Source organism: Quercus suber, unplaced genomic scaffold (genome assembly GCF_002906115.3).
Source record: "Quercus suber isolate HL8 unplaced genomic scaffold, Cork oak 2.0 scaffold_565, whole genome shotgun sequence".
In the NCBI taxonomy this organism is placed as follows: domain Eukaryota; kingdom Viridiplantae; phylum Streptophyta; class Magnoliopsida; order Fagales; family Fagaceae; genus Quercus; species Quercus suber.
In genome coordinates, this window is record NW_027070010.1 from 101494 (window position 1) to 129063 (window position 27570).

General features: G+C 33.4%; 1 protein-coding gene across 2 annotated transcripts; it reads right to left on the reverse strand.

Moving 5' to 3' along the window:
• Positions 1-890: 890 nt before the first annotated feature.
• Positions 891-27570, reverse strand: LOC112013819 (receptor-like protein 13). Of its 2 annotated transcripts, XM_065764496.1 has the most exons (7): positions 27096-27570; positions 24370-24525; positions 24220-24294; positions 23393-23548; positions 16486-16641; positions 3320-3466; positions 891-3168 (listed from the first exon to the last, which is right to left on the reverse strand). In XM_065764496.1, exons 1-7 carry the CDS (start codon positions 27556-27558, stop codon positions 971-973), a joined length of 3351 nt encoding a protein of 1116 aa, XP_065620568.1. In that variant the 5' UTR covers positions 27559-27570; the 3' UTR covers positions 891-970. The 2 variants fall into 2 exon arrangements, with proteins under 2 accessions (XP_065620568.1, XP_065620569.1); XM_065764497.1 differs by lacking the exon at positions 16486-16641.

The window sequence follows — 27570 nt, forward strand, 5'->3', positions numbered from 1 at the left end:
GTGCTTGTGCTTGGGCTTGCTGTAGCAAGCCGACCACGACCCCTAGCTGCCGCTTGTGCTTGGGCTTGCAGTATCACGCCGACCACGGGTCGGTGTAGTACGGGTGCTGCACTTGTGCTTGGGGCTGCAGTAGTTGCTGATTCAGTCTCAGTACGGTTGTTTGCCTGCCCAGTGGCTGTAGGATCACCACCAAGTCCAGCCACATTATATAGGATGTGTTGGACATGGTTGTATTCTCGGCTGCTAGCTCCCAACCATACACCGTGAGTAAGAACTAAAATTTTTTATATCCTCCTTCTTCTTTTTTTTTTTTTTTTTTCACGTACCCTTAAGTTTTAGCATATTTAAGTATCAACTGGACCAACAGTACAAAGACATCCATATAAAATGAAATATATAATAAAGAAAGTTACATATCCAAAAAGTGAAATAGGAAAAAGTAAAGCTACAATTAGTGGTAATTTGGCTCTTCAACCAGGATTATTAAAGAAAGTTAAGGCATTTCACCTGTCAGTTTCATCCAAAAGATTAATCAAATTTTAACTATGACAAATTAAACAGAGCCATAGATTAATGATTAAAGCGTTATGCAAATTGCAATTGATGATAAAGTTTGTTAAAAAACTCGTTCAAAGTAGAATAGAGAACAACCTATCTTCAACTCCTGTATAGTTTCCCAAATTGGAACTCACTTAGATTGAAAACATTTCATTTAATTGTCATCCTTCCGACCATAATCACAAAAGCCAAATGGAGGGTGAATAGACTTTGTATAGCGAAAGTCGAACCTCCCACTTTAATTAGAACTATATGTATATATATTTTTAGAAAGTAAATAGAACCATATTAATTAAAGGCCATACTAAGAAAACAAATTATTGTGTATTTTAAATCACAGTCCATTATTTTAAATATTAGATATAAAGTTCGCTACAATAAGAGTTCCCAAATATTGAGAAAGCAACAATAGTTAATTATACAAATGAACAGATAACTTACGCATAGTAATGCTAGTTGAAATATAACAGAAATATACGAAATCCTCAACCAAATTGAAGCACCACTGTCGCCAATGAGGGTTGATATAAAGAACAGTAATAATTCCCAGAAAGAATATGATGTAAGTCACCGAAAAGCTAGTGAAGAAGACCGCTTGATCTACTTTGTACCATTTCTCATCACTTGCATCTAGGGATTGTGTTGACGTTGGAGGTGAATTGTCTCTATTGGTGCAGTTTTTCTCAATTGGCAGTCCACAGAGAAGTGGATTTCCTTCATAGCTGCTAGCACTAAATGTTGAAAATTGTGCTGTCATTTCTGGGGTCCTACCTGACAAGTTGTTATATGCAACACTGAACACTTCTAAAAAGGTAAGACCAGTAAATTGTGGTGGGATTTCTCCACTCAATCTGTTGTGAGAAAGATCCAAGCTCTCTAGTTCAGTCAAGTTGGAGAATGTTTTTGGAATGGAACCTGTGAACTGATTGTGAGACAAGTTTAGTGCATGAATTCCTTGTAATCGTCCAAGTTCAAGTGGGATTGCACCTGTTAGGTTGTTACAAGAAAAATCCAAACCAGACATGTAATTAAGAATGCTACCCTTGTAACAGCTAAGCCTATATTTAGTAACAAAGTCAACTTCAATGTCTTTTCTCTGACTTTCAGAAAGTTCACTGTCTTGGATTCTTTCATTTCTGTAAGTCACGGTCTGGATCCCCACAAATTCTCTGGTGAAAGCACTAAAAGACAGAGTCTCGTTAGAGTCAATGTGTTGAAAACAGTGAGGTAATGTCCCAGAAAAGAAGTTTCTAGAGATATCCATTAAGTGTATATTGGTCAGTTGACATAACTGAGTTGGAATGGTGCCATTCAAACGGTTTCCTCTCAGCAACAAAATTTTTAAGTGGGAAAGTTGACCTATTGCACTTGGAATGATTCCTGACAACTTATTGTCACCGATATCTAATGTCACAATCTGTGAAACATTGAAAAAAGCTTCTGGTATTGATCCTGAAAATTTATTCTCTTTCAAATTTAAATGTTCTAAAAAATTGCCTGACCACGAAGGTAAAGAACCCGAAAGAAAGTTATGAGAAATGTCCAAAAGCTGAAATCTAGTCGTTTCACATAAAATTTCACCTTCAAAATAATTATTTCCCAAAAAGAATAGACTATAAGAACCTGTTTGATTGCATATCCAAGTAGGAATCTTCCCTGACATGTTGTTATTGCTAACATCCAAGAAGAAAGGAAAAAGAATTTGCTGTGAGGAAAATTCATTCAACATAGTTCCAGAGAACGAATTGTCATTTATTACCAAAGCACGTAACATAGTCAAGTTAAAACCACTTGACAATAAATGGCCATCGAAATTATTATTAGATAAGTCCATGGTCGTTAGCTCGGAGCAACCTGCTAATAACTCTTTAGGTACTTCTCCGAAGAAGTTGTTGAAGGACACACTGAATATGCTCAAAAGACTCATATTGCAAATTGAGGATGGGAGGGAACCACTGAGAGTATTATTGGATAACTTTAGACCCAATGTATTTGGTAGCATATTCCCTATATTTCCTTGAAGCTGCCCATTGAGCTGATTGTTTGACACATCCATCCAATTAGTAAAGTTGAGACACAGCGGCAAATGAAAATTACCCGAGAGAGAGTTATCATGAAGACTGACATATTCCAGCCTTGTATTGTTTCCAACCAACCAACCAGGGAACTGTCCTTTTAACATACTGTAAGAGAGATCAAGTACTCTCAAGCTATGTTGGTGAAAGAGAAATGTTGGAATTTGATTGGAGAGCTTGTTGAGATTACAATTAGATATCACAAGGAATTCCAACTGAAATAAAGGCACCCAGTCTGAAGTTTCTGTTTCTATATTGACCTTCTTCTCATCACACATAAATTGAATGGATTCAAGCTTAGAAAGATTAGCAAATGAGCTGAATGAGAAACCGTCAAAAAGGTTATAACTAAGATCAATATGCTTAAGGGATGTGAGGCCAGCTATCAAATGAGATGAAATGTTTCCTCTGAAATAATTCCCGTTGAGATCTAACATTTGCAAAGATGTCAAATTGTATAGGCAAGAAGGCAGTGTTCCTTCAAAATTATTCCAGCTAAGATCTAACTCTTCAAGTTTCTTGAGTTCACATAAACCTGCAAAAAAGGAACCAATTTTTGCAGTTCTCAACATTATAATATCTTATTTGTAAGAATACGTCAGGTCCAATCCTGTAATTTATTAGTCTTTTTTCATTTGTTTTCATTTCACAAAGAAATATTTATATCAAATCAATTAAATACATACCTTGAGTGGGTAAAGAGCCATTAAGTTTATTACTCTGCAAAACTAACGATTTGAGAGAAGATAATGCTCCTATAGAAGAAGGAACATTTCCAGTTAATTCATTGTCACTCATATCTAATAGCTCCAAGGCATCCAAAGCCGCAAAATCTGCAGAAAAAGATAATCAATTGCGTCGAGAAAAAATATTTGGCAAAATCATATATAGATATAAATGTGAGTTAGATTCACATGTACACCAAATTTTATGTCATTTATCAGCTCTATTGGATAAATATTTTAAAGATGTCACTTATTTATATGTTCTTTAACATTTACACCAAATTTTATGTCAATTTGATTTATTTACCAAGTAATCGTTAAACTTAAGTTTTATGTTTAACTAGTGTGTAACTCGTGCGTATGCACGGGTACAATTAAAAGCAATCACAGTTACGTGCACGGATCAAATTATACCATTTTTTTAAAAAGAGATTGAAATTATACATAGTATTACATTACACCTTTTTTAAACCATATATTTCTAAAATATGTGATGGTTTCTCATTATATATATATATATATATATATACAATCATCGATTTTTGCGCCCTATAAGTCACTTATTATTCATAAAAAATAAATAAATCATTTGCCACAAAAATTACAAAATTAGATGGACACATGGCGCCTTATTGGAATCTTATTGAAATCCTATTTTGAATCTAATTAGATTTGGACACTTCAAATTTTACAATCAATAATTTACTTGACACAAAAATTAAAAATTAGATGGGACGCATGGTGCACAATTGGACTCCAATTGAAATTCAATTTAGATTCTAATTTGATTTTCTTTTAATTTTGGCAATACAATTAAAAACAACACAATTACACACACACACACATATATGAGCTAGGTTCAAGTTACACCTGGTGTAACTCTATTAAAGTTATACCTTTTTTACACCGTAAATCTCTAAGAGATCTAACGGTTTAAAAAATATAGTTGACTATTTATTACTTTCCAACTCATTTACCTAATTAATAGCAATTTTTTTTTTCTCTCCTTAATAATTCCTATCCTCCCAGCCTCCATTTCTTCTTCTTCTTCTTTTGGTAGAACTACTATATTAAATTAGAAGCAAGTTCCTACTTTACATTGTAAAAAACAGAGACACAACCTAGTAATATTTTGAACAAGCAAATAGCCGAAACTATCCAAGGGAAAAAAAAATGGAAAGATCAGTTTATATATAATTGACGCCACAAAAAATAATCAAGTTCATGAATAAATACCAGCAGATATTGTTGCCAAAAGGCTAAATAAAAAAATTGGTTCATAATGCAATTGTGAGTGAGTGAACAACCATTGGTATCTCCTTGCTAGGAAAATGTCATTGGTACCCTATTAAAACAATAGCTGCGATATAATTAAATGCCCTACCAAGCCACATATTACTGAAGATGACATCTTTGCAATGTTTTTTGTTTGTTTGTTTGTTAAGAAATAGTGTCAATAAGAAAACCTTTCAATCAGGGTACTACAAGGCTGAAATTGGAGGTATTGGCTATGGCGGGGTGACCTTAAAGGCTTCAAAAGTTTCTTAAAAAAAATGGCAGAATGACATTTATGAGGTGGAAAACAATAGTATCTCAACCATTAAAAAATAAAAAATATGGAAAGTAATAAATAAGGAGTGAGAAAAAAGGCTAGTAATTAGGTAAATGAGTTAGTAAGAAATTAATATTTAATGGTGTTTTTTAAACCATTAGATCTCTTAGAGATCTACGGTGTAAAAAAGGTGTAACTTCAATAGAGTTACACCAAGTGTAACTTGAACCTATCTCCACACACACACACATATATATATATATATATATAGGGTTAGGTTCAAGTTACACCTAATGTAACTCTAAATAATGTTACACCACCTAATAACTTATTATTGAATTAATATTTTGAAAATCCAACCATTGAATTATATGTTCTATATGTTCTTAACATGCATGCCAATTTTCATATCAATCGGATGTTATTTACCATTTGATTTATAAACTCGTCTTTTATGTATTATTTTAAACTACAAAAATTTGAATTTTAACAATTGATTGATGACATGGCTATTAATCTTTGATCACCTCAAAATTTTGTAAGCATGAAGAATATACGAAGATAATGTAATCTAACAGTGGATTTGTCAATATTCGCATCCAATTAAAAAATATTGAGTGGTGTAATATCGCTTAGAGTTACACCAGGTATAACTTGAACCCAACTCATATATATATATATTCAAATTATACATTGTTTAAGTCATAGATATATACATGAGTTTTACTCTTTTTTTCCTCTTTATTTTATTTTTTGGATATACATATGAGTTTACTCTTTTTTATTGGGTTTTTTTTTAATGGTTTATTTATATTAGACTCTCTGTCTTTTGCGCAACATTAATTCATCTAGAAATTTAAAATATATATATAAATTATATATGGCATATGGCGTAAAATTAGACAACAATTAGAATCCAATTTGAAATCTAATTGGATTTTCTCTTGGCTTTATCTATTAATATATATATATATATACACACACTAGTGTGTAGCCCCGTGCATATACATGAGTGCACTTAAAACCAATCACAATTATAAATTTTTTATATAAAAGAGATTCAAATTATACATAGTATTATATTACACTTTTTTTAAATCATATATTTCTAGAATATATAATGATTTCTCATTATATATATATATATATATATTGTAAAGTTATGATTTACAACTATTTTGTGTTGGCTTTAATTTCGTGCTAAATTTGATTGTAATTTTATTCAATCATTTTTCCTTGTATTTTATGTGGGGTTTTTAATTGTAAGGGGTGTGTGTGTGAGAGTGTGAAGACTCAAGCTTAAAGTGAAGATCAAATGGATTTCGTGAGAAGCTCGCAAGAAGCTATCCCGTGACGAAGCCACGTGTAGAGCACATGACTGGAATGCAAAGAGTCATGACAACTTGGAGTTTTCGCGAGTGTCTCACAGGTAAGGCCTTCCCACAAAATACTTGTGAAACATTCTGTTTGGCTATTTTGTCATTTTTGCTTTACCAAGTCTTTACCCACATTATACATACCCTCATTACCCACATATTGAGTAGAGTGTTTTTCAGAGAGAAAATCTTAGAATATACACTTGAGAGTTAGAGATTGTTATACCTACAATCATCTACACATTTCTTTGTGGTTTTCCTCTACTCCTACCTCTCCAAATCCAAATCCTTGAGAGGTTGACAGCCCAAACAGTTACCACACCCAATCTGAGTGTAAAGTGAGGTTTTGGTGCTGCTAGAAAGCATTGGAAGGAGCCATTCACTTAGCGGATGCAATCGAGCTGAATTGCAGGATCCAGGAAAGCTAGAGAAGACAAGGCTCTGAGAAGACAAGGTTCCGAGAAGCCAGTTGGTAGCAGGAGCTTGGAGGGTCAAGTACATTGGTAGACTAGGCTTGGAGGGTCTTTTGTTATTTGTATACTTCAACTTATTCTCTAGTAGATCGATTGACCGTTTGGAGGGCGGCGGAGAGGTTTTTCGCCGAGTTCTTCAGTTTCCTCTTCAATAACACATCACCGTGTTATCTTGTGTTTGCATCTTTCTTCCTTACTCTTTAAGCTTATCTTTTATTGTTGATATTGCATGAATATGACTTAGGGTAGTTGTATTAGTTGTTTGCACTCATTTACTCTTATTCCACACTTAACTTAAGTTAGAGTAAAAGCAATCTAGCCATAATTTTTATTTAGAGGTCTGAACAAGCTCTTGTGTTTTACACAAATCCAAGCTTTCAATTGGTATCTGAGCAGGTACACTTTTCGGATTTCATTATCCTTGTGTGATCCTAGACACCATGTTTTGCTATGTACATAGCTATGGTTAAGGTCAACATGGAATGTAGTTCATGTGCTTGTGATAATGACTCTATGAGCATCTTTAGAGAATGCCCTAGCAATGAGCTCCTAGAATTATTCAAGTCTAAGAAACATGCTAGAATCTTTGTTCATATGCTAAAATGGTTAAAGCATAGAAATCATGAGCTTCATAATAGCTTGTGTGAGTCAAATTCCTTAATTGCAAAGTATAAGAGAAGGAATAGACATTTGTCTAACCAACTTGATGGTTTGAAAAGAAAACTTCACTCACCCATGAATAGTGTAAAGGAAGATGAGTCTTGCTTTGATAATTAAGAATGTTTGTCTCATGCTTATTTATGTGTGCATACCGTATTGAAAGTGTTTAATTCGTGTTTGTGGTATCTTGACAGTGGATGTTCTAGGCACATGATCGGCGATAAATCACTCTTCAAAAGTCTTAAGGAAAGGAGGATGGCTATGTGACGTTTGGAGATGGCAGCCACTCACAAGTTCTAGGAAAGGGAACTATTGACATTCCGAGACTTACTATGTTGACTGATGTTCTTTATATCAAAGGGCTGCAAGCAAACTTGCTGAGCATCACCCAAATTTGTGATGAAGACTTTCTAGTTAAATTTTCTAAGAAAGCGTGTCTCATCCTTAGTGAAGAAGGTGTGCAAGTCTTGAAGGGACTTAGGACCACCGACAATTGCTATGACGTAGTTCCCAAGCCAAATGTATCATGCCGGAGTGCACGAGTAAATCTATTGGAATTGTGGCACCAACGTTTTGGGCATGCAAATTACAAGCAAGTAGCAAAAGTTTCAAAACTTGAAGCCATGATTGGTTTGCCAAAGTTTGGAAAGATTGAGAAAAATATTTGTGGTCCATGCCAATTAGGAAAACAAACTAAATCAACCCATTCCAAAGTAAATGTAGTTGCCACATCTCGCCCATTGAAGTTGCTTCATGTAGATCTAATGGGTCCAACAAGAATGGAAAGCATGGGTGGGAAAAGATACGTCATGGTAGTGGTTGATAATTTCTCAAGATACTCTTGGGTGGAATTACTTAGAGAGAAGTTAGAGGCATGTAACAAAATGGAGAGATTAAGCAAAAAGCTCCAAAATGAAAAGGGACTTCCCATAGTTAAAATCAAGAGTAATCATGGGAAGGAGTTTGAGAATGCCAAGTTTGAAGCATTTTGCAATGAGCACGGTATCAAAAAGGAGTTCTCAGCCCTAAAGACTCCACAACAGAATGGGGTTGTTAAAAGGAAGAACCCGGTGATTCAAGAGATGGCAAGAGTGATGCTTCTAAACAAAGACATCCCACATAAATTTTGGGTTGAAGCGGTGAACACATCATGCCACATTGGGAGTAGGATTTTCTTCCGAGCAGGAACAAAGAAAACGTCGTATGAGATTTGGAAGGAAAAGAAGCCTAAGGTGAAATACTTCCAAGTATTTAGGCGTAAATGCTACATTCTCAATGATAGGGGAAATCTTAGGAAGTTCGATGCCAAAAGTGACGAAGGGATCTTCCTAGGATACTTCATAAATAGCCGAGTATATAGAGTGTACAACAAACGTACCAAGACAGTGATGGAGTTGATAAATGTGGTCATAGATGACACCATTCAGGAAAAGGATGTTGGTGAGGATGGCGAAGTTCCAAGCCTTAAGAAAAATGAGGTTGATGGTAACTTGTCTCAAGGTGATGATGGTGAGAGACAATCATCGAAAAAGGAGACTACTCCTACTGCATCAAGAAGGGAGACTAGATCAACTCAAGGGTCTTTGAGTCCTCTCACCCCTCTAGAAGTTCAACTTCTAATCTCTTGTGATGAAGAACTCTCCACGTCCAAGAAACCTTTATCAAGAGTAACTCTCAATCATCCCAAAAGCAATATAATTGGTGATTTGGATGAAGGACTCCGTTTGAGAAGAGGATTGAGTTATAATGTGAATCATGTTACGTAAAATTGCTATCTTACTCATTTTGAACCCAAGAGAATGGAAGAAGCTTCGAAAGATGAGAATTGGGTCGAATCCATGCACCAAGAGTTACATCAATTTGTTAGAAATGATGTATGAGAGTTAGTACCAAGGCTCAAGGACACACATGTAATTGGCTTCAAGTGGATCTTTAAGAACAAGACCGATGAAGATGGTGAATTTATTCAAAACAAGTCTAGATTGGTGGCTCAATGATATACTCAAGTTGAAGGTGTAGATTTTGATGAGTCATTTGCTCAAGTAGCAAGACTTCAGTCAGTCCGAATTCTTCTCTCCATAGCGTGTATTATGAACTTCAAGCTATACCAAATGGATGTGAAGAATGCCTTTTTGAATGAACTTTTGAATGAAGAAGTATTTGTTGAGCAACCAAAGGGGTTCCAAGATCCACATTTTCCAGACCACATGCTAAGACTGAAGAAAGCATTATATGGGTTGAAGCAAGCACCAAGAGCATGGTATGATCTTCTCACCTCATATCTTTTAGATCATGGTTTCAAGAGAGGCCAAGCCGATCATACACTCTTTGTCAAACGAGATGAGAAATCTCATCTTGTTGCTCAAGTATATGTGGATGACATTGTATTCGGGTCAACAATTGATCATCTTGCTCAAGAATTTTTGGAAGAAATGAAGAAGGAATTTGAGATAAGCGTGGTGGGGTAGTTAAACTACTTCTTAAGCCTGCAAGTGAAACAATGGAAAGATGGAATATTCATATCTCAAGAGAAGTATACCAAAAATCTCGTAAAGAGATTCGGTTTAGACTCCAAGAAAAATGCATCCACTCCAGTGAGTTCCTCAATAAAACTAAGTTCCGATCCAACAGGTGTGGAAGTAGACCCAACACTTTATAGAAGCATGATTGGTAGTCTTTTCTACCTCATTGCGAGTAGGTTGGACATAGCCTTTAGTGTTGGAGTATGTGCACATTTTCAGGCAGCACCCAAAAAGTCCCATCTAACAACGGTAAAAAGAATCATCCGTTATGTCAATGGAACATTCGACAATGGAATCTGATATTCAAGAGATTCGAATGACTGCCTAGCCGGATATTCGAATGCTGATTGGGCTAGGTGTGTTAATGATAGAAAGAGCACCTCAGGAGGTTGTTTCTACCTCAGGAACAATTTGGTGTTGTGGATGAGCAAAAAGCAAAATTCAGTCTCTCGATCAACGGCTGAGGCTGAGTACATAGTAGCAGGAAGTTGTTGTGCTCAACTATTGTGGATGAAAAAGCTCCTACATGATTATGAAATCTCTCAAGACACCATGTGTGTCCTTTGTGACAACACGAGTGCCATCAATCTATCTAAGAATCCGGTTCAACAATCAAAGTCTAAATATATCGAAATTCGATACCATTTCATTAGAGACTTGGTGGAGGAGAAAATTGTGTGGCTAGAGTTTATCAACACCGACAATCAAAAGGCAAATGTTTTTACTAAACCCCTTAATGGTCTACGATTTGAATCTCTCCATAAGACCATTGGTGTTGGTATCATCCCTTGACTTATATCTCTTGTGTGACTTACTATTAGTTCATTGCAATATAGGTCTCACATGTATATATTTGTTTCTTTTACAAGTTTGTTTTTGTACTTGTTGTTTTTGTTGATCTTACTTTACATGTTCTGTTTTTTAGTGTGTTGAAAAATTCAAAACCCCATAAAAATTGAAAAATCTCAAAAAGTTTGATCGCTTGTGTTATGTATATCACATGTGAGTTTGGCCTAGTTCCTCCGTACTAATAGCGTAGTGCATTTTCGAGCTTAGCTTGTTATGTATGCACATTTTCTAAGTGTGAGCAACATCTAGAAATTTACGTTTAATTGTTGTAAATAGATCATCAAGTTTGTCATGAACAATTGATCAATAATCTTGTTTGATCTTGATACAAGCGTAGACTCGTGCCTATATATCTCATCACATTTTCTTTTATGTTTTTGCTAATAGCTCAACCATTATCAAATCTTGTAAAGAGATTTTGAGCTGCAAAAGCCGTCGCATACACTAGTATTTGACTAGGAAAAAGGAAAAGCAACTTGTATTGAAATGTATAGTGCCAAAGCCAAAGGCTAAATTGTCAAAGTTCATTCAAAATGTTTATGGCATTGCTTCTCAAAAATTGAGCTGTGTTTGATTAAAAGTATGTAAAATGGAAGCAAGGCAAAAGGCTTTCAATCTATTGTAATCACAATGATGAGCGGTCATATATGTTCGTTTCTACAAATGAGATAGGTTACTTGACTTCATATTAGTCGTGTATGACTTGATTGAATTGATCATTGAAGCTTCATACTAGACCATGGACTAGTTCATACTTGATCCACACACACAACACACAAGACGAATGTTCAATGAATGCTTATTTCATTTGTGTGATTGTACGTATTCAAATGTGATGTGTATACTCAATTGCTTGTCGATCAAATCCAAAAAGATTTTGAGTATTTTATTTGTTTGTGAAAGTGTTTTTATGCTTTTGTGTGTTTAGAGTTTTTGTCCAAAGTGTTTATTTCTTGTTTTCAACAAAAAAAATCTTTCAGAGGCATTCTGTGAAAAGCTCGCGAGTTAGCTCTTCCTGCAAAAATGAGGATGGCAAATTTTTGGAAAACATTGAATTTCATACAGAAACTTTCGCGACTGGCTCGCGAGTAAACTCTACCCGAAAAATTGATATGAGCTTCAGTGGCTGTTTTCGCTTGAAGCTTACCCACGAAAAACGCGTTTTTGCAGTTTTTAATGGACAAATGTTGACAGTTTTTCAAAACTTTCTCATTGCCCTCCTCCGTGCCTCTCTCAACCCAAAACATTTTTTTCTCTCAAAACTCACCCAAAACTCAAGATCAATCACTCCAAACACTTCTCTAAGGTATGTTATAACATCTTTTCACTTGTGAATCATTTGATTTTGTTTTAGATTATAGGATTGTTAGGGTTGGGTTTATTTTAGAAAAGGGTTGGGAAAACTTATTTTTCTGCAAAATTTTGTGTTTTTCTTGATTGGGCTCTGTCCCATTTTGTTTGATTGTGTTTGTGTTGGCCCCAAGTGGCATATTAACATGTATTTAGGCAAAATTTTCAAATATTCATGCATTGTTTTACATGTTAGTGGTGTCTATACATACCAAGTGTTTAACAAAATGCCTAAATGGCATTTTGCTATTGTTTTGGACTCCAATGAGTACCAAACTTTGAGGATTACCATGATTATGCATGTTTATCACATTTTGATCTTTGATTGTGTGTTTTACACACTTTGACCCAAGTGTGCTTGGTCATGCCTTGATCATACATCACATATGCACACCACATGCACACTTGATGCACACATTTGATCACTTGACATGTTTTGCATTTCATTCTTACCAGATAAGTGTTGGTACATGTTTAGCACTTGAAACATGGTCTTGTGATATTAGGTTTTATGTTTTTATGTTATTTTTAGGACTTTTGGTTATGGACTAACTTGGACTAATCAAGTTTGTTTCCTTTTTTTTTTTTTTTTTTTGTGTTTTTTCCTTGTTCCCTTCTGCTTGTGATTGTTTTGCAAATGTCTCCTCTTAAGAAATCAGCCTTAAAGAAGACCTTAAAGCGTCCACGCACTGCATCGAAAACTTTTGAAGCATTGATGTAGACATGGCCTTCAACGACTACTACAAAAGGGCCACACTCATTGTGGAAAGGACTGTAGCTTTAGAGACACTTGAAAACACTTTCATACTGAAAGTGTTCAAAGAAAGAACATGGACTAAGTTGCTGAACCAATGGGAAATGTATATGCCGAGATCGTTAGAGAATTCTATACAAATGCCATTGTGGAAGGGGAATGCATAGGTTGTTGGCTGAGAGGGAGAGAGTTTTATATCTTAAGGGAGTCTATCCAAGAGATACTGGAAGTTCACCCACTGACTCAGCAATCATATATCCACTATGATGATAGATTGGACTCTCTTGTGCCAATTGTGGATCTCCTTAGTGGTGACCTAAAAAAGAAGGCAATGAACACCATTCTATTCACCATGGAGATAAGAACATTGGCCTTCATAATGATCTACAACTTCTACCTGGTGAAGAACTTGACCACCTTGTCAGGACTGAGAGCCATTTTTCTGCATGATCTCTTCACACATAAAGAGATCGACATTTGTAGTCACATCTACTACCTCTTCACCAAATGCATCACCAAGAGGAATTTGAGGCTGGTCTTACCATTTCCAAGTCCCGTCATGGCTCTTATAGCAAGGGCAAGGGTGAAGATTCCAAGTGGTCTTCCCGTGATGCAAAGGGATTATCCAATCAGTGCTCAAACCATGACCCGAAGCAAAGGCCATATCACCAGACCATTTGTTGGTATTTCTCAAATCCAAAGGGAAAATGTTGAGGAAGAAGGTGGGGACACAGAGGGGGAGATAGACAAGTTCACATCAGCCTCGGAGGGCTCTGCACAACCATTTTCCCAAGCACGTGCACGAGCACCCAATCGCCTTGATCATCTTATTGCAAGGGTTGATTAGATGTATGGCATGATAGAATCCCATATGCAACACTCCTCGGCTCAATTTACCTACATTCAAGGCCAGATCACTGCACTCTCGTCCCAAATTGATGACATGATGAGGGACCAACAGCAGGAGGGTTTCGAATCCAAATTCGAACAATTCTAGCCTCTTTGGCAATTCTAGTAAAAAAGGGGGAGTAGTTTAAGGGGAGTTGCATAGCTTGAGAGGGAGCATAGAGTAGACATTGGTTTATTTTTGTGGTTTAGTAGTTTATTTTAGTTTGCTTTAAGTTTTTATAACTTATGGATATTTACATTGCTTTCTTTTATAGCTTTAAAGTACTTTAGTTTAAATTTCAGTTTATCTTTAGTACTATTTGTGTATCTTAGTTTTTTATAACCTTTTTTATGCTTATAGATTTCTATTGCTTTTAGCTTTAGTTTCCTTAAAGCATTATGCTTGTTGGACATGTAATTAATTTTAGCATTGCTCTTAATTGCATTGCGTGTCCGAATGATCACTTACTAGATAAAGGATCATTGTAGTCATTCATTAATGACTATTCATGTTTGATCAAGTTACGTTTCATAGATTATACCTTGCTTAATATCTTGATCACATTTTACTTGTTCCTATACTTACCTTGTGTTCAACTTCTCATGAGCTTAATGAAAGTTTTGTTTGTGTGCGAGTGTTTTAGGATACAAGTGTATACGTGCAAGTGCTTCACAACTTTTAGAATTAGGTGTGAGTGAGTTTTGCCTATGTTCCCAAACTCACGTTTAAGTCTAGAGTTTGTTTAGGTGTTTTGTCACGGAATAGCCAAAGGGGAAGATTATAAAGTTATGATTTACAACTATTTTGTATTGGCTTTAATTCCGTGCCAAATTTGATTGTAATTTTATTCAATCATTTTTTTCCTGTATTTTATGTGGGGTTTTTAATTGTAAAGGGTGTATATGAGAGAGTGTGAAGACTCAAGCTTAAAGTGAAGATCAAGTGGATTTCACAAGAAACTCGTGAGAAGCTCGCGAGAAGCTATCCCATGAAGTAGCCACGTGTAGAGCATATGACTGGAATGAGAAGAGTCATGATAGCCTAGAGTTTTCGCGAGTATCTCGTGGGTAAGGCCTTCTCGCGAAATACTCATGAAACATTCTGTTTGGCTATTTTGTCATTTTTGCTTTACCAAGTCTTTACCCACACTATATATATCCTCATTATCCACATATTGAGTAAAGTACTTTTCAGAGAGAAAACCCTAGAATATACACTTGAGAGTTAGAGATTGTTATACCCACAATCATCTACACATTTTCTTGTAGTTTTTCTCTACTCCTACCTCTCCATATCCAAATCCTTGAGAGGTTAATAGTCCAAACACTTACCACACCCAATTTGAGCGTAAAGTGAGGTTTTAGTGCTGCTGGGAAGCATTGGAAGGAGCCATTCACTTGGCGGATGCAATTGGGCTAAATTGCAGGATCCGAGAAAGTTAGAGAAGACAAGGTTCCGAGAAGCTAGTTGGTAGCAAGAGCTTGAAGGACTTAAGTACATTGGATAGACTAGGTTTAGAGGGTCTTTTGTTATTCATGTACTCCAACTTATTCTCTAGTGGATCAATATACCACTTGGAGGTGGTGGAAGGGTTTTTCGCTAAGTTCTTCGGTATCCTCTTCGATAACACATCGCCGTGTTATCTTGTGTTTGCATCTTTCTTCCCTACTCTTTAAGCTTATATTTTATTGTTGATATTGCATGAATATGGCTTAGGGTAGTTGTATCAATTGTTTATGCTCATTTACTCTTATTCTGCACTTAACTTAAGTTAGAGTAAAAGCAATCTAGCGTAATTTTTATTTGGAGATTTGAACAAGCTCTTGTGTTTTACACAAATCCGAGCTTTCATATATATATATATATATATATGATTTACAATTTAATTGGATTTAAACTCTTTAGTTTTTTTACCCAATAATTCACTTGCTACAAAAATTTTAAAAATAAATGAATACGTGGCGGAAAATTAGATTCCAATTGAAATCCAAATAGAATCTAATTGGATTTAGACTCTTCAATTTTTACACTCAATCATTCAATTGGCAAAAAAATTAGAATTAAATGAGACACATGGCATAAAATTGAATAAAATTTAACTTTAATTTGGAATTCTAATTTGAGTTTTTCTCAGCTTTACCTATTATTATTATATAATGAGTTCACATTTTGTAAACCATGAATTTATAAAATATATAATAGTTTCCCATTTTAAGTTGAAATGGAAATGAAGTAGAAAAGAAAAAAATGAAAGGAAAATAAAATTTAAAAAAGAAAAGAAAAGAAAAGAAAAGGAGTGGCTGATACTTGACAGGACCTCTTGGCATTGGCCTTCCAAAAACACACACACACTTGCACGCAGACTTGTTTAGGAAGAAATTGACACACTGACAGAACCATTTTGTGTTTTTTTACTCACTCATGTTGGCATGTTGCTACACATAATTATCGGTTAAAGAAGCTTGGGGGTCCTCAACTTGGGAGGCAATATTTAATTTTCAATGGTTCCTTGCCAAAATGTAATGGATTCTTTTATTTAATTTTCTTTTTTCTGAATTCTATGGTTGAATTAACTTTGGGTGCATGTCTAACAAAATATTTAAATTTCAATTAGTTTATTTTATTTTAAAACCATATATATATATATATATAGAGAGAGAGAGAGAGAGGTAAGAATAAAAAGAATTTTTCATTGGACATACCTAGGTCATATAGCAGGCCCTTCATGTCATTTGAATCCAATTTCAGGGATTTAAGCGTCGATAGTGCACCCAAAGATCTTAGAATCCTGATGTTGAATTCGTTGCGACCTAGGTCTAAGTGCTTCAACTTGCTTAGCTTGGAAAAACTTTTGAAATCTGAGTGTAACACAATGAAAAATGACAGGCTGTTATTATAATTATGATTCTCAGTTTTTTTTTTTCCTGTGGGTAATTTGATTGTTAGAAACTTAGAATTCTCAATCACACTTTAGCAATTAGCATGGTCATACGCAAGGCAAAAAACCATCTTCATTAAAATTAAAGTAAATATAAAAGTAACAAATATTATTAATGTAATCATAGCCTTTACATGTACATGAATGCAATTAAAAACATCCACAAGCAACATAATATATGCGTTCATAATTTTATATAGAAGTATAATAAATTCAAATTATGTCTTTTAATATTTTCTAAGTTTAGATGCATGAATTTACATATAAATATAGTTTTCTATAAATTATATTATAAATTATTTTTTGAGAAATATACACACAAGAGAGAGAAAAAGGGGTTCTAACTCTTCAATTAAATTATTATATTATAATTGAAAGGAAATTTGACATAAAATTGTGCATTTAAAATTTAAAGACTCTTATTCTCAATTTATAGGATAATTAAAAGTACATTTGACACAAAATTGAAGGGTAATTAAAATTTAATTTTGATTATTGATTAAGCTTCTATTATATATATAACTAGCTTGTAACCCCATGTATATGCATGGATACACTTAAAAATATATAATAAAATACATAATATAATTCATATATATATATATATATTGTGGGGCCCGTGGGCCTGATAGCTTCGGCCCATCGTATAGCAGGCCCAAGGCCCACGCCGAGGAATACTAACTATTCAAGGCTAAATTGGGAAAAGCCTCTTTTCCCAATCCACGCCGAGGACCTCCTCATCCTCGGCCTGACAAGGATGATTTTTGGGAAAGACCAACCCTAAAGTAAGCTGTCACCCTCGCATTTAATGCATTCACCCAACCCCCCTGGCCGCATTAATGGGGAGATAACCCCTTAGCAGGGCAACGTTGGTCAGAGTGAACCACTTGAGTACTGATAAGGTCTCTGATGGGACGGACGGCTAGAAGAGAGGCAAATAGATGATCAACAGATGGAATAAGGAGATAGGAAGATGAAGACTATATAAGAAAAGCAAGTAAAGTAAAAAAAGGAGGGAGAAAAAGAGAGAAGAAAAGGGTCTCCTCGGCCACGGGCCGAGGAGCATCCCCCCAGTTGTAAAGAAACTCTAAGTATTTCTTTTATAAAAGAGAGTTCATGCTTGGTGAACGACGGCCAGTGCCTAAACCTTTAACCCATTCTTTATAAATTTATTGTTTGGGCTTGTTGGGCTGAAAACCCATTCATACTCAGGGTCAATCCAAATTGAGTCCCTACATATATATATATATATAATTTAAATAGTATTGATAGTCATTTTTATATTTTGTTAACTCTTTAAAAAATTTTGTATGGATATTATTAGGTATAAAATGTAAATTGTCCATTTAAAAAAAAAAAAAATTATTGTGAAGCACTTTTTTTTTTTAATGATTAATTTATTATAGACTCTTTGGTTTTTGTATTTAATAACCCACTTGGATACATATCTATGATGTGGTTCCACATTTGATTTTTAAATTAAGAAATAAAACTCTTTAAGAATAAATAGTTTAGGACATATGCCGCAAAATTGACATTGTAATTTGAGTTTTTTCTCAGCTTTATCTATTATTATATATATACACTAGTGTATAACTCATGCATATGTATGGTACAATTTAAAAAAATTATGATTACACACATATATGGATTCAAATTACTCTCTCTCTCTCTTTTATTTTTTTATTTTAATTTCTTTTGGATATACACATGAGTTTACCCTTTCTTTTTTTGTTTATTGAGTTTTTGATAATTTATTTATATTAAACCCTTCATTTTTTGCACCTCATTAACTCACTTAGAACAAAAATTAAAAAATTTTAAATAGGATATGTGGCGCAAAATTAGACAACAATTGAAATCCAATTTAAAACCTAATTGAATTTTCTCTTAGCTTTATATATATATATATATATATTAGCAATAAGATAGTGTATGATAAAAAAAATTTGTATTTTTCAACTAACATGAATGTCACAAGGCTCATTCATTTTCAAAGAGCATCAAATAATTGTTAGTCACGTTGGGGACTTTCACTTTTAAGCAACTAGCCAAAACGAGTCTAATGTGCAATGCTTTTTGAAACATTTTATAAGAAATTATATGATATCTCACATATAACACTTATTATGTGTCCTAATATATATGAAATCAGTTTCAATTATGTAATACCCAAATTTTGTTTTTATGATTATCACCGTACCTTGTCATTTTAATATAGAGTTGATGTACTATATGTGTGTATACAGTAAGATGGGAGTAGACAATTTTGTGGTGCTACAAATAGGTGAGAAGATTAAAGTTTTAGTGCATACAATTTAGTGTGGCAATTAAAATAATAAATAAATAAAAGTTGAAGATGTTTTATGGGCTTCTTAGAGACTAAAAAGATCAGCTCAAGTGGATTTTAAACTCCAACTCACTATCCCACCAAGCCCACATCTCTAATGTGTTAAAATATAAGTTAGATGAAGAGATAAATTAGGATTTTTCATAAGACGGATTTCATCACTAAGGAGGCTAGGAGGTGTATTTTTCCTTAGAGTTAATTGAAGAGGCAACCAATTATTCCAGGTATGATTTTTCATTTGTTAGAATCAAAGAATTAAAAGAGTTAGTGATGTATAGATTGTTAAAAAGGAGTATTTTCCTAGAATTGTTATTTACACTATTAAATCTTAGATTGCCCACTGCCCATGATGCGGGTTCTTGAAAGATTCATGGAATTTCAATTCCTAATTCAAGAACACGGCTGTAAAATTTCAATTGTGGTTAATATATATATATATATATATATTAAATCCGTACTTCCTTTTCATTAAGTGTTTTCCCAATCTTTTTCCCCAGTTTATTTGGAGAACCATACACTCCAAGTAATTAAGGACATAAGTAGCATACCATCTTAGTCCATGAGAAGATGTGTGAATGCGGATCTCTTGGAGTTTGCTCACATTTTGTCGAAGTCTAACTTCTCTGATTGATGGATTGATGGCCTTGGTAGTCTTTGCCTAGACTTTGACTAGTCCAAACACAATGAACCATTCAGGTTCAACACTTATACAATTGTTTTAAAGGATAATGACAGATTTGAGATTTTATACCAAAATTCTTATATTAAATCCATAGGGTCAATGGATGTTAAATTCATGAGCAGAATCATATTGGTTTTGGCCCACCGTTTGCATTGGGGATTATATATTAAATCCTGAAGTGCTGGCTATTGCATTTCTCATGGTAAAATGAGTTTCGATTAATGCAAGAAATGTTTCATTAATTAGAACCATCGGTTAGAAAAGCGTTAATTTAGTGCTAAAAGTGTTATTAGTTCAACAAAGTATAATCCTAGTGAGTACATTTGAATAGTTCTATAAGCTTTATATTTTGTAGAGGATATTAAGTATATTTTATGATTGATGATAGGTCCTATTTAAGAGTGCATGTTTTCAGGCTTTTTGGAGGTTATTTCCACTAGACTGTCAGAATGATTCAAGTGTTGTAAGTAATTATGCATAATATACACAAATTTTATTCTTTAGGTTCTTAGAAGTTAAAGGTTTTCAAAAGTTATGTTTTTAAAGCTTACGTTTTCTAAAGTTTATTGAAAGCATTATTTTTACATCATTGAAAGAGAAACTTCGACTTTTAGACAATATTTTAAAAAGAAACTTCGAATTTTAAATAATGTTTTGAATGTCCAAATCTCATTTAAAAGATGATTTCTAAAATAAACTATTTTCCGAAAATAATTGAGTTTCAAAGTAAGTTTTCTAAAAAGGTTCTTGTTTTTTAAGTTTGTTTAAAACCAAGTAATTTCAAAGTCATATTCTTATTTTTCAAATGGTATCTAAGATGTTTCTTTTAGCAAATTGGGTTTTCAAACTTACTCAAGAATTGTAAAAATATTTATATAAACTCTTCAGTTCTTATTCATTCCCTAAGAGAGTCAAGCATCCTTTGATTTATGTTCAATTCAATATTGTGATATTTGCTATGCTTTTATATTTGAAATAATTGTTAATATTAAGAAAATTATTCTATTTTGTATATATTTTGCTTTGTGATATGTGACTCAAAATAAATGTTTTTAGAATTTATCAGATAAATGTGTTAATCCACTCATAGGATTGTATGTGAGAATATGTGTTGATCCCTCACCAATAGGGGTTAGATGTTGATATCCACTCACAGAATTGTATGTGAGAATATGTAATAAGTATATGTGACACTATGCGCTGATCAATTATATGTATGCGCTTTCTAATGATTTTAAGATGTGATTACATATGTATTAAGTGATTCATTATATGTTTTGGAATAATTATTTTTGATATCATTGAATGAGCTTGTGAAAAATCAAAATACTCGTGCTTTGCTTGACTCTATTTCTGTTGTATATTATGTATAATTACTTACTAAATGTGTGGCTCACCCCATCAATTACTGTTTTCATATTAAAGTGTAGTTGGGAATATAGAACCTTTCGATCGCTTTGTATGGTGCAAGGTAGAGCGTGGAAGTTGTAGGTGAAAGTTCAAAATGGGTATGAAATACCCTTGAACGTTTAGACCCCAAATTATAAAATATCGATTCAAGCTTATTATCAAACAATTAATGTGCGGAACATGAACATAAGCCAATCACAGAATTGATAACTAATCTAAGCCAAATATAAACACATCCACAGCAGTAAATATAAGGCAAAGATAAAGGGAAGGAAGATGCAAACACACGGATAACACACGATGTGTTATCGAAAAGGAAACCGAAGTCCTCGGCGTAAAACCTCTCCGCCGCCCTCCAAGCGGTGATATAATCCACTAAAGAATATAGTTGGGATACATGAACGGCAGAAGACCCTCCAAGCCTAATCTACCTAAGTACCTAAACCCTCCAAGCTTCTTACTCCAACGAGGTTATGTCGAACCTATTTCTTCTTTAGCTTCCTGGATTCTGCTACTAGACCATAGCATCAACCAATGTATATTGATTCCTTCCAAACTGCTTCTCTTAGCACCAAGTGAAACTTCTCACAGACGTAAGTGTGGTGAGAAAAGGATTTGGTCAATAACCTCTCAAGGGTATGACAATGGAAAGGAAGAGAGTAGAGAAATTTGTAGAAACTCTAAGGTAAAGATTGTGGATGAATCAATCTTGTTTTTCTCTAAGGTTTCTCTCAAAAATTCTCTCTGGAAGCTCTCTCAATTTAGTGGGTATAAGGGTCTATATATAGTGGTGTGTGTTTGGAATACGAAGAGACAGTTTTTGCCAAACAAGGCTGGTTGGCGGCCTAAAGTTACTAAGTGCTAAATTACAAGTAAATTGGCACGGAATAAAACCAACAAGATGGTTAATAAATTTCAACCTTACAGTAGGCGACTTCAGTATTAATTGAAGACTTACAGAACTTTAGTTACCTTTATTTTGTAATTAATGTCTTATATAGTGGAGATTATTTCCAATTTGTGGAGTTTAGATTTTTGTAAGAGGTTTTATTTTTTTAAGAGTATTGTTTCTTTTGAGTTTTAATTTATTTTGGATTAATTATGTTTATTGAGTTATATAAGTTCAGCAAGTTAGTCATGCATCTAAATTCATGTTCCATGGATTTGAGTCATGACAAATTATATTACATGTTATTAAAAAGAAAGGGTAATCAAGAGTATTAACCAATTACTCAATTGAAAAATATTTAATTCTTTTCATTAATTTAAATGTATAACTATCTTTTAGGTTCTTGATGGAGGGTAATTTTTCTCAACAACAACCAAAAATAAAAAATAAAAAAATAAAAAAATAAAAAATAAAAGAAGAAGATTGAGTGTAATTGAATTAGATATTATATCTTTTGCTGTAATTTGTTACAATTGCTATCAAAGCAAATCATTGATAATGTCATTTTTCAAATCAATTGTTTCTTATATACTTTAAAAAATAATAATCATAAGAATCCATTTTACATAAATAATTATTGGATGGCCTATAAATATCTGAAACATGAAAATAAATAGTTTTACCCTATAATCTCTATATAATTACATGACAAATTTAGAATACTATAGTGTACATAATTATTATATATCATTAAAAGAATTTAGGAAATATAAATTGTTAAGATTAAAATAATTATAAATATAAATATATTACTTTAGTGAATTCAACCGTAATTAGTTATTTTATTTATTTAAGCATACCATTTTTTTATTGAATGTGTTATTTTAATTTAATAAATTTTATTATTTAAATTTTATTAAAATAATCATATAAATAATATATATATATATATATATAAAATTAGTGCACCATGTAAAATACATGAAAATCAATGCATTTATCTCCATTAAAACATTTCTCTCAAAAAACAATTTCCATTAAAACATGACAATTAATTAATATATTGAGTCATTGACACAAATGCAAAATTTAGATTTTGTTGATGTGGAAGGATGAACTAGTATTAACTAATAATGTTGGGTAAATCAAAATCAAGGCTTCTTTATCTCTCTACCTTGAACTGTTTCAGAGCCATTGATGTGGTTGTTTCTTAAATCAAAATTTCAAGTCTTCGAAAACCGAAAGTTCTACAAAAAAAAAAAAAAAAAAAAAGAAAAAAAAGTACTCCAATTGAATATATTGCGTAATTAATAAATAATATATTATGGGGGAATGCATACCTTTGGTAGGCAGGGATCCTTCCAATGAATTGTCTGAAAGATTCAGACTTTTAAGTGACGTAAGTAACCTCAATGATTGTATGATACTCCAATCGAAATCGTTAGCATTAAGATCTATACTCTCCAGCTTATTCAATCTCAATAAATTTTCAGAACCTATATATGATAAGATTATAAGAAATAGAAATAATTATGTATTCAAAATTAAACAAATTTATTCTTGATAGCAATAGAGAACATAGACCACCACCACCTTAAAATATATCAAGTACAGTTGTTATGTCAAAGCACCCCTCATAATTAAAGGAACTAAAAAATGCTTGGATGAATTATAAAAAGAATTAGTAATATATATGTCTATGTGATCCATGATTTAATTAATAAAAGAGTACATTTTTTTTCTTAAAAACAAAAAGATAGACCTAAAATTGTTCACATAAATATCACTAGTAAAATAGTTGTAATGTCATAGAACCCCTTTCCACAGTTGTGCATTTAACAAAACCATGCAAGCGGTAGAGAGTTGAGACCTTTTATAGTATGCAAATTTATGACAATTAATTAATATATTGGGTCATTGACATAAATGTAGATTTTTTTTTTTTTAGAGATAATTATAACATACTGCTAACCCCGTATCTCGAACCCTTTCCCCCCTAGACCCCCCAAGTACTTTGTGCATGGGAAAATGTCAATTTAACTATAAGACCTTTGGCAATTTTTTTTTTTATTATTATTATTTTTTTTATTTTTTTATGTGGAAGGATGAACTAGTATTAACTAATAATGCTGGTTAAATCAAAATCAAGGTTTCAATATCTCTCTACCTTGAATTGTTTTGGGGCCATAGAGCCGGTTCTTTCTTAAATCCAAAATTTCCAGGTCTTCGAAAACCGAAAGTTCTACAAAAAAAAAAAAAGTACTCTGATTGAATATATTATGTAATTAATAAATAATATATTATGGGGAATGCATACCTTTGGCAGGCAGGGATCCTTCCAATGCATTGTCTGAAAGATTCAGACTTTTAAGTGATGTAAGTAACCTCAGTGATTGTATGATACTTTGATTGAAAATGTTAGCACAAAGATCTAAACTCTCCAGCTTGTTCAATCTCAATAAACTTTCAAAACCTATATATGATAAGATTGTAAGAAATAGAAATAATTATATTTTATATTCAAAATTGAACAAATTTATTCTTGATAGCAATAGAGAACATAGACCACCACCACCTTAAAATATAGCAAGTACAGTTGTTACGTCAAAGCATCCCTCATGAATTAAAGGAACTAGAAAATGCTTGGATGAATTATAAAAAGAATTAGTAATATATATGTCTATGTGATCCATGAGTTAATTAATAAAAGAGTACATTTTTTTTTTCTTAAAAACAAAAAGATAGACCTACAATTGTGCACATAAATATCGCTAGTAAAATAGTTGTAATGTCATAGAACCCCTTTCCACGGTTGTGCATTTAACAAAACCATGCAACGGGTAGAGAGTTTAGACCTTTTATAGTATGAAAATTTAGGTACAAAACCACGATGTTTTGTGCCACAACTTTAGGGTCCATTTGGTTGGAAGGGTAGAAAAGTGGGAGGAATGAAAAATAGGAGGAGAAAATATTTTATTTTCTCTCATTTTTGTTTGGTTGGTAGTGGAAAAGTGGAGGGATGGAAAAAATGAATTAGAAAAAATTTACTCATATACCCTTGTTAAAGAATGATGCCAAATTTAAAAAAAAAAAAAAAAAGTGACAAATAACCACACCAAAAAGAGCAAGAGAAAACCCTAGCCAAACACATTTGTAATTAGAGATTGTCATCCCCACCTTTCTCTATACACTTGCTTGTGGTATCTCCTCAACCCTTCCCTCTCCATTTCCACACCATTGAGAGGTTGATAGCTCAAACACTTACCACACCTTTGGAGAGTGTTGTGTGACGTTTTGGTGCTGCTGGGAAGCATTGGAAGAAGCCTGGAATGGCAGATGCAACATGGAGCTTGTTGCGGGATCTGGATAACTAAGACAAGACACGGTTCCGAGAAGCCTTGTTGGAGTAGGAGCTTGGAGGGTCTCTTGCTTACTCATATATCCCAACTGATTGTCTAGTGGATCGATTTCCGCTTGGAGAGCGGCGGAAAGGTTTTTCGCCAAGTTCTTCAGTTTCCTCTTCGAAAACACGTCTTGGTGTTTTCTGTGTTTGCATCTCTCTTCCCTACTCTTTTATATTCCATTATACTGCTGTGTTGTTTAGTTTATGGATTAGAGTAGCTATATTGTTCATCCGCTCGCTTTTACACTATTCCGCACTTTATATTAAAGTTGTGTAAAATCTATCGAGCCGTAATTTTAATCGGGGGTCTAAACAGCTCTTGTGTTTTTCAACACGTTTTCGAGCTTTCAATAATATTGGTATGGATGATGATATAATGACTTAAGTAGATAATATTCTAAATCAACGGTTCAAATGAAAAGTTATTGTACCAGAAGAGGTGAATTTTTTTTTTTTATATACAAGATAAAAATTTTACTCTAACTTTATCTAAGTGTATATGTGTGTGAAACTTCCTCTTGGAGACTTGAACCTCGGCCTTTACCCTTCACTCCCCACGAGCTCTTATACTTATTGAGTGACCATCGCACCAAAAATGTGCGATAATTAGAAGAGGAGGTGAATTTAAAATTAGCATAATTTTGACCACTAAATCCTAGGCACCTATGGTTTGTTATTATTATTAATATTTTTTTTTTTATATACAAGATAGAATTTCTACTCTAGCCTAATTTAAGTGTATATGTATGTAAAACTCCCTCCTAGAGATTTGAACCCTAACTTTTGCCTCTCACGCCCCACAAGCACTTATACTTGTGAAGTATTAATTTTTTTAACACCATTATCAATGAGTAGTTAATTAGAAGGGGTCAATTTTGTACTAGAGCCTGTTTTAAATTTTTAACAAACAAACAATATATTTCGGTACTAATCAATACCCATATATCTTTTCAAAATTACCATTATATTTTAATAAATTACTAAAACAAATATTAATGTATAATTTTTACTCATATCTCTTCTACCATACCAATATATATTTTGGCTCAAAAATATACTAACTAATACTCGTACAATGGAAAATTTTGGAATGACTTTTAGCATTCAGCAAAAAGTAAAATAAAATAAATAGCAAAATAAAAAGAAATTTCGAAATGATTTATCGTTTACGTTTACGTTTACCAAAAAAAAAAAAAAAAAGATTGAAATGGTGTATTGTGTTCCACACCTGCTCAGTGAACTACTGTAATCCATTAATCTTTAATTATAAGGGCTTTTTTTTTTTTTTTCATTTCTCTCTTACCTCCACACGTTTTGCTTTCACGTGAGTGCATCCAATTCCCAAAAAAATAAAAGAAAAAAAAAACAAACAAACAAACAAACTTTCGAGTTAAGAGACAAACACACACTCAAATAAGTAAATAACAAGATAAAGACCGTATTAACAGAGGCCAACGAACTGAAGAAAAAGAAGAGAAGACACCGATGTAGGAGAGTGGAGCTGAGAAAAATTACAGTTTTCTGAGTGTTTTATTTTTTCTTCGGTATCGATCTATTTGTTGGCCGAAACTGATATTAACATAGGATAAATTACAGTCATTACAGATAATAAGAAACAGAGACGATATATATTAACATACCTTTATGCTCAATCCAACCACCAATTGCATTAAAAGATAAATCAAGACTTCTTAACTCCTTCAAACTCTCAAATAAAGAAACGTTTGGAAACCAGACCATATCTTGGAAATTGAAAGAGTATAAGAAATAATCATCCTCTTCTTCACTACTAGTATGGAATTCCCAGATATTGTGGAGAGAAAGATGGGTCACGTGACCGGTGGTGGAGTTGCAGGTGACTCTCTCCCACTCACAACACTCACTCTTGTGGTCATCCACCCATGAAGGGAGAATTCCGAGAATATAGACCCGTCGAGGTGGAGGGAGATGATTTATGATGGTCTCATTGGGGGTGGACCTCACAAACTCCTCCTTGATTTCTAACAGACCCATCCTCTCTTCTTCAAAGCAGCCTCTGTAGCCATGAAGATGAACTAGAACTATCAAACCCCACAATAAGCACTTCACCAAGGACCGTCCCATTGTGAATATGTA

Bases quoted from the DNA above. Each gene is read 5' to 3' on its own strand.
- LOC112013819 (XM_065764496.1), bottom strand. From the start codon at position 27,558: ATGGGACGGTCCTTGGTGAAGTGCTTATTGTGGGGTTTGATAGTTCTA. The intron at 24,295-24,369 runs GTATGCATTCCC...TTTTTTTTGTAG, and splicing joins AGGATCCCTGCCTGCCAAAG to AACTTTCGGTTTTCGAAGAC. The intron at 16,642-23,392 runs GTATGCATTCCC...TGTTACACTCAG, and splicing joins AGGATCCCTGCCTACCAAAG to ATTTCAAAAGTTTTTCCAAG.